The sequence below is a fragment of the Sphaeramia orbicularis genome, unplaced genomic scaffold (assembly GCF_902148855.1).
Source record: "Sphaeramia orbicularis unplaced genomic scaffold, fSphaOr1.1, whole genome shotgun sequence".
NCBI classification, from domain to species: Eukaryota; Metazoa; Chordata; class Actinopteri; order Kurtiformes; family Apogonidae; genus Sphaeramia; species Sphaeramia orbicularis.
The window spans coordinates 177,644-188,994 of NW_021941442.1; the positions used below are offsets into that span (position 1 = coordinate 177,644).

An 11,351-nucleotide genomic window follows, 5' to 3' on the forward strand; every position below is an offset into this window, starting at 1 on the left:
CCTGCTCAGATCTCAGACCTGCTCAGACCTAAACTGTGTTCTGTTCCGTCCCAAACTGGGTCCGGCTCAGTCCTAAACTGGGTCCGGCTCAGACCTAAACTGGGTCCTGCTCAGTCCTAATCTGGGTCTTTTGTAGAACTCTTCTTATTTGTTCATTTGGGTTCAAACCTTAAACTGTAAATGACAGAACATGAGGAGTCGTCCGGAACCAAAGGAGTCAGTTCTTCTTTGAGTTTCTACCGGAAGAGCCGATTCGCACCGCTACGGGAACATGTACTTCCGGTTCCGGTCTCCTTCCTGTTTCCGTCCCAGTTCTGTCCCTGTCCCGGTCCAGAATGTCTTCTTCGGCTCTTCTGTCCGAACTCAAACACAGACTCGGTGTCCTCATAGACGCAGCCGAACCGAAGCTTCACGGTCTGAGCCGGGACATCTGGACCTGTCCGGAGCTGGCCTACCAGGAGACCCAGGCCCACGGTACCCTGGTGGACTTCTTCAGCCAGGAGCCCGGATGGACCGTGGACCCGCACTTCAAACTGGACACCGCCTTCCGAGCCGTCTGGGGACCCGAACTGGGCCCGGGTCCGGTGGTCAACGTGGGCTTCCTGTGTGAGTTCGACGCCCTTCCGGGTCTGGGTCACGCCTGCGGACACAACCTGATTGCAGAGGTGGGGGCTGCCGCGGCCCTGGGCCTCAAGGCGGTTCTGGAGGAGCTGCCGGACCGAAGCAGTCTGCCGGTCCGGGTCCAGGTAGGACCACAGGAGTCTGCCGGTTCTGCTCCAGGTAGGACCACAGCAGTCTGCCGGTTCTGGTCCAGGTAGGACTTAAGTTCCTGCAGGACCGGTTCTGGTCCCATTAGGGCCTTTTACAGGGCTATTATTATTATTAGAAAATAAAAGTTAAGGGGGTTCGGTTCGGTCGGCGAAACCGGAAGTATGTGTAGTCTGTACTTTTGGGGAAAACAAACCCATGTGGTCAAAAACAAACAAACAAACAAAAACATCTGGTCCCGTTCAAAAACAACAGGTTGAACATGTGTTGATGATAAACGGAGGCTGAATGTTGGTCCAACTAGACTGATGTTTCTGAAGACACAGTGTGTGTGTTTTTCACAGTGTTTGAAGGACAGTTTGTAGATCCACTGGATCTGGATCTGTCATAATGAACAGGTGTTCAACTGAGGCTGAATGCTGGTCCAATTAGACTGATGGTTCAGTTTGTTTGTGTTTTTGAGTTGTCATTATTTCTATATTATTCTGTCGTTATTGGACTGGTCCAGTTCACAGCAGACCAGATGGGACTGAATGTGGAACTGAACTAAGGAGTCTGACCCCCCACCCCCCACACAGTCTATAGCATCCAAAGTAAATAAAAAACAACAATCGGCTTAAACTGTTTATTCTGTAAGGGTTAGGTTTAGGGTTAGGGTTAGGTTTAGGGTTAGGTTTAGGGTTAGGTTTAGGTTTAGGGTTAGGGTTAGGGTTAGGGTTAGGGTTAGGTTTAGGGTTGACACAGCCCCAGTGGCTGCAGAGTGTCCACCTGTGTACCAGTGGGTCCATGCAAATGAGTGGTCAGTCAGGTGAGTGGTCACTGCTGTATGTGTGTGTGTGTGTGTGTGTGTGTGTGTGTGTGTGTGTGTGTGTTGTCAGGTGACGGTGCTGGGGACACCTGCAGAGGAGGACGGGGGAGGGAAGATCGACATGCTGCGAGAAGGGGCGTTCGAGGGTCTGGATGTGGTGTTCATGGCCCACCCATCCAAGGAGGACGCCCTGTACCTACCCTGTGTGGCAGAGCACGAGTAAGGACAGCATGAGGACGCACAGCCCCATCCAATCAGGGGTGTCCCTAATGGACCTGGACTCACCGCTAACCCTAACCTAATGTGAAGGCACGGGTCTGGTCTAATTCTGACTGATGCTGGGCTCTGTCTAATTCCAGTTGGTCTCTGTCTAATTCTAGCTGGTCTCTGTCTAATTCTAGCTGGTCTCTGTCTAATTCCAGCTGGTCTCTGTCTAATTCCAGCTGGTCTCTGTCTAATTCCAGTTAGTCTCTGCTGGTCTCAGTGTAATTCCAGCTGGTCTCTGTCTAATTCCTGTGTGGTCTCTGTCTATTTCCAGCTGGTCTCTGTCTAATTCCAGTTGGTCTGTGTTGGTCTCTGTCTAATTCCAGCTGGTCTCTGTCTAATTCCAGTCGGTCTCTGTTGGTCTCTGTCTAATTCCAGCTGGTCTCTGTCTAATTCCAGTTGGTTTCTGTCTAATTCCAGTTGGTCTCTGTCTAATTCCAGCTGGTCTCTGTCTAATTCCAGTCGGTCTGTGTTGGTCTCTGTCTAATTCCAGCTGGTCTCTGTCTAATTCCAGTCGGTCTCTGTTGGTCTCTGTCTAATTCCAGCTGGTCTCTGTCTAATTCCAGTTGGTTTCTGTCTAATTCCAGTTGGTCTCTGTCTAATTCCAGCTGGTCTCTGTCTAATTACAGTCGGTCTGTGTTGGTCTGTCTAATTCCAGTTGGTCTCTGTCTAATTCCAGTTGGTCTCTGTTGGTCTCTGTCTAATTCCAGCTGGTCTCTGTCTAATTCCAGTTGGTCTCTGTTTAATTCCAGTTGGTTTCTGTCTAATTCCAGTGTGGTCTCTGTCTAATTCTAGTGTGACCATCAGATACTATGGCAGGGCGTCCCATGCGTCCGCCTACCCCTGGGAGGGCGTCAACGCCTTGGATGCCGCCGTCCTGTGCTACAACAGCCTGTCGGTGCTCAGGCAGCAGCTGAAACCGGACTGGAGAGTCCACGGTGAACTGTCCATCCATCTGTCCACACGTCTGTGACTCCTGAAATCAACTCCGCTAAATCACTCTGTGTTCTTCAGGAATCATCAAAAACGGCGGAGTCAAACCCAACATCATCCCAGATTACACTGAGCTGGAGTTCTACCTGAGGACGCCATCCAGAGCCGAGCTGCCCGTCCTGAAGGAGAAGGCAGAGAGGTGTTTCAGATCTGCAGCTGAGGCCACAGGGTGTACGGTAGGACAACACTAGGAACAACACCAGGAACAACACTAGGAACAACACCAGGAACAACACTAACACTACTAACACCAACACCATTAACAACACCAACACCACCATGAGCAGGACAAGGCCCAGAGGTGTTTCAGATCTGCAGCTGAGGCCACAGGGTGTACGGAAGGACAACACCAGGAACAACACCATTATGTGACTGTCAAAAATCAGTTTGGTCGATAAGTCAATAGAACGTGTCTGTGTCTTAATAGAACATGTGTCTGTGTCTTAGTAGAACATGTGTCTGTGTCTTAATAGAACATGTGTCTGTGTTTTAGTAGAACATGTGTCTGTGTTTTAGTAGAACATGTGTCTTTGTCTTAGTAGAACATGTGTCTGTGTCTTAGTAGAACATGTGTCTGTCTTAAAAGAACATGTGTCTTTGTCTGAATAGAACATGTGTCTGTGTCTTAGTAGAACATGTGTCTGTGTCTTAGCAGAACATGTGTCTGTGTCTTAGCAGAACATGTGTCTTTGTCTTAGCAGAACATGTGTCTGTGTCTTAGTAGAACATGTATCTGTGTCTTAATAGAACATGTTATTTTTTAGGTTGAAGTTGAATTCTCCAAAAACAGATTTGATAACATGCTACGGTTTTGGACTCTGGAACAGTTGTATGAGCAGAACGGTACCGCTCTGGGTATGGAGTTCACCACAGATGAAGAGGTTCTAAAGGAGTCTGGTACGTCATGCTGGTTTAACTGGGACTGATACTGGTTTAGTGGGACTGGTACTGGTTTAGTGGGACTGATACTGGTTTAGTGGGACTGGTACTGGTTTAGTGGGACTGATACTGGTTTAGTGGGACTGGTACTGGTTTAGTGGGACTGATACTGGTTTAGTGGAACTGATACTGGTTTAGTGGGACTGATACTGGTTTAGTGGGACTGGTACTGGTTTAGTGGGACTGATACTGGTTTAGTGGGACTGGTACTGGTTTAGTGGGACTGATACTGGTTTAGTGGGACTGATACTGGTTTAGTGGGACTGGTACTGGTTTAGTGGGACTGATACTGGTTTAGTGGGACTGATACTGGTTTAGTGGAACTGATACTGGTTTAGTGGGACTGATACTGGTTTAGTGGGACTAGTACTGGTTTAGTGGGACTGATACTGGTTTAGTGGGACTAGTACTGGTTTAGTGGGACTGATACTGGTTTAGTGGGACTGATACTGGTTTAGTGGGACTAGTACTGGTTTAGTGGGACTAGTACTGGTTTAGTGAGACTGATACTGGTTTAGTGGGACTAGTACTGGTTTAGTGGGACTAGTACTGGTTTAGTGGGACTGATACTGGTTTAGTGAGACTGAGACTGGTTTAGTGAGACTGATACTGGTTTAGTGAGACTGAGACTGGTTTAGTGGGACTGATACTGGTTTAGTGAGACTAGTACTGGTTTAGTGGGACTGATACTGGTTTACTGGAACTGATCACCTGAAAACCACAGGTCCGTCACTCCCAGCCAATGGCTCCTCCCATAGGTTCTAACCCCGCCCATAATCCACCTCATATAAAGGTCCAGTGTGGTGCGTTTGTGGTGAATTTGGCTGAATTTGCATCTTCCTTTCTTCTAAGTCAAACATACAGGTCCACTTGAATCGGTCCTGTGTTCTTCCCTCTGGTTTGCTCTGTTTTTCATCCACACTTTAATCGGACCTGTGTTTCCTCCCTTTGGTCTTTGCTCTGTTTTTCATGCATGTTTCTTCCCTTATGTCTTTGTTCTGTTTTTCCTGCCCAGGCTCCACAGACTTTGGGAATGTGACGTTTGCCGTCCCTGGGATCCATCCATACTTCTACATCGGAGCTAATGCTCTGGTCCACACTCAGGAATACACCAGCGCTGCAGGTCGGAACCACACACAGGATATTTGCTGTCATATATGGAAATACAGCCATATATGTAAATACAGCCATATATGTAAATATAGTCATATATGTTTGTCATATATGTAAATACTGTCATATGTGTAAATACAGTTATACATGTACATACAGTCATATATGTCTGTCATGTATGTAAATACAGTCATATATGTAGACACAGCCATATATGTAAATACAGTCATATTTGTAGATACAGCCATATATGTTTGTCATATATGTAGATACAGCCATATATGTTTGTCATATATGTAAATACAGTCATATATGTAGATACAGCCATATATGTAAATACAGTCATATACGTAGATACAGCCATATATGTTTGTCATATATGTAAATACAGTCATATATGTAGATACAGCCATATATGTAAATACAGTCATATATGTAGATACAGCCATATATGTTTGTCATATATATAAATACAGTCATATATGTAGATACAGCCATATACAGTCGTCCTCAAAATCATTCATACCCCTGCCATTTTTTGTAACTTTTTGTTTTTGTGATGAAATGAATGAGTTTTGTCAAGTTTGTTTGTGACTTATATGTGATACACAAGTGAGGAAATAAGAACAAATGATACTTGGAGAAATACTTTATTTCAGGAGTATTTTATTAGAGGATTTCTAAAAAGCGCCATGTTCAAAATTATTCATACCCTAGGTTTATTAAGTCCAAAGTCTTTTCTTAATAGTCAGTAGAATAGCCTTTGTTCTTGATAATGGTTCCTGTAGGTGTCCACAGGTTCTCTTCTGTCTCCTGTGGGGTTTTGGTCCACTCTTCCTGGACCAAAGCCTCCAGCTGGGTCTGGTTGGGTGGTCTCCTACCCATCACTCTGGTCTTTAGCTCCCTCCACAGATCCTCTAAATGGTTTAGGTTAGGACTTTGACTGGGTCATGTCTTTGAACCACTACTGCACTACCTTGGTGGTATGCTTGGGGTCAGTGTCCTGCTGGGACGTCCAGTCAGGACCAGTCTAGAGTTTCTCAGCACTTTCACGCTGTCATCCAGGACGTTGATATAATTATGTTAAATTCATGATGCCTTGTAACTTCATGAGGTTTCCAGTGCCACTAGCAGAGAAGCATCCTAGCATTATAGGTTATAACCATAGCATTATGTTGCCACCAAAATAACCAAGGTATGAAGGTATCACAGACAACCATCCAGCCAGTATTGCACAAAGGAGATCTCCATGGATGCAGACACAGGAAGATGGCATGACTCAGGATGAAACATCAGGAGGCTCATCTGGCATTTCCTAGAGCTCTTCTTAACCAAGATCCAAGCTTTTGGTCATCAATCCAGTGATTTGATGAAACAAAGATGGAGTTGTTTGGCCACATGGATGTTGACTGCATCTGAAGGAAGCAAGGAGAAGAACGCTAGCTGAACACAGCCCCAACCATCAAGCATGGTGGTGGCAACATAATGCTATGGGGCTGCTTTTCTGCTAGTGGCACCGAGAACCTCATCAAGATACAGGGCATCATGAAAAAGGAGGATTATATCAACATCCTGGATGACAATGTGGATGTGTCTGCTGAGAAACTCTAGACTGGTCCTGACTGGACGTCCCAGCAGGACACTGACCCCAAGCATACCACCAAGGTAGTGCAGTAGTGGTTCAAGGACATGACCCAGTCAAAGCTCTGACCTAAATCATATAGAGGATCTGTGGAGGGAGCCAAAGACTAGCGTGATGGGTAGGAAACCATCCAACCGGACCCAGCTGGAGGCTTTGGTCCTGGAAGAGTGGACCAAAACCCCACAGGAGACAGAAGAGAACCTGTGGACACTTACAGGAACCATTATCAAGAACAAAGGCTATTCTACTGACTATTAAGAAAAGACTTTGGACTTAATAAACCTAGGGTATGAATAATTTTGAACATGGCGTTTTTTAGAAATCCTCTAATAAAATACTCCTGAAATAAAGTATTTCTCCAAGTATCATTTGTTCTTATTTCCTCACTTGTGTATCACATATAAGTCACAAACAAACTTGACAAAACTCATTCATTTCATCACAAAAACAAAAAGTTACAAAAAATGGCAGGGGTATGAATAATTTTGAGGACGACTGTATGTAAATACAGTCATATATGTAGATACAGCCATATATGTTTGTCATATATGTAAATACAGTCATATATGTAGATACAGCCATATATGTAAATACAGTCATATATGTAGATACAGTCATATATGTAAATACAGTCATATATGTAGATACAGCCATATATGTTTGTCATATATGTAAATACAGTCATATATGTAGATACAGCCATATATGTAAATACAGTCATATATGTAGATACAGTCATATATGTAAATACAGTCATATATGTAGATACAGCCATATATGTAAATACAGTCATATACGTAAATACAGTCATATACGTAGATACAGTCATATATGTAGATACAGCCATATATGTAAATACAGTCATATATGTAAATACAGCCATATATGTAAATACAGTCATATATGTAGATGCAGTCATATATGTAAATACAGTCATATATGTAGATACAGCCATATATGTAAATACAGTCATATATGTAAATACAGTCATAGACGTAGATACAGTCATATATGTAAATACAGTCATATATGTAAATACAGTCATATATGTAAATGCAGTCATATATGTAGATGCAGTTATATATGTAAATACAGTCATATATGTAGATACAGCCATATATGTAAATACAGTCATATATGTAAATACAGTCATAGACGTAGATACAGTCATATATGTAAATACAGTCATATACGTAAATACAGTCATATATGTAAATACAGTCATATACGTAGATACAGTCATATATGTAAATACAGTCATATATGTAAATACAGTCATATATGTAGATGCAGTCATATACAGACCTGATCAAAATCTTCAGACCAGTTGAAAAATAGCTAGAATTTACCTTTTGCACATTTGGATCTTAATGAGGTTTTAAGTAGAGCTACAATATACAAAAGCAAGAAGGGGGAGTGAGACAAAAAGCACTTTGAAAAAGTCATTTATTGAAAACAACAAGTAAACTGAAATAGGCTGTTTATCAGCTGATCAAAAGTTTAAGACCATCGCTCAAAAAATTACAAAAAACTCTCCAAACCAGAACAAAAAATGTTCTCAGTAGGACTCAGTAATGAGTAGCTCCACCGTTCTTGTTAATCACTTCATAAATTCCTTTGGCCATGCTTGATGTGAGTGTTTCCAGGAGGCTGGTGGGAACATTGCTCCAAGTGGTGAAGATGGCTTCACGAAGGGCATCAACTGTGTGGAACTGATGGCCATTTTTATAAACTTCCCTTGCCATCCATCCCCAAATGTTCTCTATGGGATTTAAATCAGGGGAACATGCGGGATGGTCCAAAAGAGTGATGTTCTTCTCCCTGAAGAAGTCCTTGGTCAAGCGAGCATTGTGAACTGCAGCGTTGTCCTGTTTTTAAACCCAGCTGTTCCCACACAGACCAGGGCCCTCAGTCATGAGGGACGCCCACTGCAACATCTGCACGTAACCAGCCGCCGTTTGACCACCCTGCACCACCTGAAGCTCCAGTGTTCCACTGAATGAAAAAGCACCTCAGATCATGATGGACCCCCCTCCACTGTGCCGGGTAGAAAACATCTCAGGTGGGATCTCCTTGTCGTGCCAGTAACGTTGGAAGCCATCTGGACCGTCAAGGTTCCATTTTTTCTCATCAGAGAATAAAACTTTTTTCCACCTTTCAGTGTCCCATGTTTGATGCTCCTGGCAAAGTCTAAACGGGCAGTTTTGTGGCGTTGTAGGAGACGAGGTCTTTGAATTCGTTTTTTGGTTTTGAAACCCTTTTCCCGCAGATGCCGTCTGATGGTTATTGCGTTGCAGTCGGCACCAGTAAGGGCCTTCATTTGGGTGGAGGACCGCCCTGTGTCCTGACGGACAGTCAATGGGATCCTCCGGCTCAGCGCAGGTGTCATTTTTTTGGGTCTACCACTTGACTTTTTTGTTCCATAATGCTCAGGATCTGTCCAAAAATGTAGAATGACTGTCTTATTGCGTCCAACCTCAGCAGCAATGGCACGCTGCCAGAGGCCTCGCTTATGCAGCTGGACGATCCGACCACGTTCAAGAAGAGAAAGCTTCTGAGCTTTAGCCATCAGGAGGGCATGACCGTGTGAATGCCCGACAGAAAAGGAGAATTTGGAGCAGATTTTGGCTTTTATAGCCTGCGGTCTTAAACTTTTGATCAGCTGATAAACAGCCTATTTCAGTTTACTTGTTTTCAATAAATGACTTTTTCAAAGTGCTTTTTGTCTCACTCCCCCTTCTTGCTTTTGTATATTGTAGCTCTACTTAAAACCTCATTAAGATCCAAATGTGCAAAAGGTCAATTCTAGCTATTTTTCAACTGGTCTGAAGATTTTGATCAGGTCTGTATGTAAATACAGTCATATATGTAGATACAGCCATATATGTAAATACAGTCATATACGTAGATACAGTCATATATGTAAATACAGTCATATGTAAATACAGTCATATACGTAGATACAGTCATATATGTAAATACAGTCATATACGTAGATACAGTCATATATGTAAATACAGTCATATATGTAGATAGTCATATATGTAAATACAGTCATATATGTAGATACAGTCATATATGTAAATACAGTCATATATGTAGATACAGCCATATATGTAAATACAGTCATATATGTAGATACAGTCATATATGTAAATACAGTCATATGTAAATACAGTCATATACATAGATACAGTCATATATGTAAATACAGTCATATACGTAGATACAGTCATATATGTAAATACAGTCATATATGTAGATACAGTCATATATGTAAATACAGTCATATACGTAGATACAGTCATATATGTAGATACAGCCATATATGTCTATGTTTACATGTCAGGTGACTGTCACTGGTCCAGAACAGCTGTAATTTCACTGAACAACTGGAGAAACAACAAGAAAACTTATTGTCTAATATTCTATTCTAATGGATTCTATTCTGTTCTATTCTGTTCTGTTCTGTTCTGGTCTGTTCTACTCTACTCTGTTCTATTCTATTCTACTCTGTTCTACTCTACTCTGTTCTATTCTATTCTGTTCTATTCTACTCTGTTCTGTTCTATTCTATTCTGTTCTATTCTGTTCTATTCTATTCTACTCTGTTCTGTTCTATTCTATTCTACTCTGTTCTGTTCTACTCTGTTCTGTTCTATTCTGTTCTGTTCTATTCTATTCTATTCTACTCTGTTCTGTTCTATTCTGTTCTGTTCTATTCTATTCTACTCTGTTCTGTTCTATTCTGTTCTGTTCTATTCTATTCTGTTCTGTTCTATTCTATTCTACTCTGTTCTATTCTATTCTATTCTATTCTGTACAGGTGCAGTAGTAGACATGTTCATGGTACTCTTTGGTGGAATAGTGAACCTTCTGAAATCCTCCTGTTCTTTCTGTTCTTTCTGTTCCTTGTAGGTGATGCCAGGGCTCAGTTCTATTCTAATCCTTCTGTTCTTTATGTTCCTTCTGTTCCTTCGGTTCCTTCGGTTCTTTCTTTTCTTTCTGTTCCTTGTAGGTGATGCCAGGGCTCAGTTCTACGCTCTCAGGACTGCAAAGGCTCTGTCCATGACGGCACTGGACCTACTGATGAACCCACAACTACTGCAGAAGATCAAAGAGGAGTTTACAGAGGAGAAACACAAAGAGGAGGACAAGGAGACAAGACTGAGCACACAGAGAACCTGAGGAGGAGGAAGAAGAGAAGGAGGAGAAGGAAGAGGAGGAGAAACACAAAGAGGAGGACAAGGAGACAAGACTGAGCACACAGAGAACCTGAGGAGGAGGAAGAAGAGAAGGAGGAGAAGGAAGAGGAGAAACACAAAGAGGAGGACAAGGAGACAAGACTGAGCACACAGAGAACCTGAGGAAGAGGAGGAAGAAGAGAAGGAAGAGGAGGAGAAACACAAAGAGGAGGACAAGGAGACAAGACTGAGCACACAGAGAACCTGAGGAGGAGGAAGAAGAGAAGGAGGAGAAGGAAGAGGAGAAACACAAAGAGGAGGACAAGGAGACAAGACTGAGCACACAGAGAACCTGAGGAAGAGGAGGAAGAAGAGAAGGAGGAGAAGGAAGAGGAGGAGAAACACAAAGAGGAGGACAAGGAGACAAGACTGAGCACACAGAGAACCTGAGGAGGAGGAGAAGGAGGAGGAGAAGAACAGAAACGAATCAATACAACCTAAGTTTGATGAAGATGTGAAAAGATCATTATTACTGTAATCTGGGAAAGGTCTAGTCCAGTTCTCCAACTTTGTACAGTGGAGTACCCCTGAAATGAGGACTTTTTACAGCGGACTACCCCTGAAATGAGGACTTTTTACA

At 42.9% G+C, this 11,351-nt stretch overlaps 1 protein-coding gene across 3 annotated transcripts; it reads left to right on the forward strand.

Annotated features, from left to right (window-relative positions):
• Positions 1–282: 282 nt before the first annotated feature.
• LOC115415761 (peptidase M20 domain-containing protein 2-like) lies at positions 283–11,351 on the forward strand. Of its 3 annotated transcripts, XM_030129403.1 has the most exons (8): positions 283–746; positions 1,647–1,795; positions 2,636–2,778; positions 2,855–3,009; positions 3,598–3,730; positions 4,788–4,895; positions 10,354–10,441; positions 10,546–10,657. In XM_030129403.1, the coding sequence occupies exons 1-8, from the start codon at positions 336–338 to the stop codon at positions 10,547–10,549; spliced, it is 1,191 nt and encodes a 396-aa protein (XP_029985263.1). In that variant the 5' UTR covers positions 283–335; the 3' UTR covers positions 10,550–10,657. The 3 variants fall into 3 exon arrangements, with proteins under 3 accessions (XP_029985263.1, XP_029985261.1, XP_029985262.1); XM_030129401.1 differs by lacking the exon at positions 10,354–10,441 and having other exon boundaries at positions 10,546–11,351; XM_030129402.1 differs by lacking the exon at positions 10,354–10,441 and having other exon boundaries at positions 10,446–10,688.

Coding starts and splice junctions, on each gene's coding strand:
- LOC115415761 (XM_030129401.1), top strand. CDS start 336: ATGTCTTCTTCGGCTCTTCTGTCCGAACTCAAACACAGACTCGGTGTC. Junction 2,779..2,854: donor ACCGGACTGGAGAGTCCACG/GTGAACTGTCCA, acceptor TGTGTTCTTCAG/GAATCATCAAAAACGGCGGA. Junction 3,010..3,597: donor CTGAGGCCACAGGGTGTACG/GTAGGACAACAC, acceptor GTTATTTTTTAG/GTTGAAGTTGAATTCTCCAA.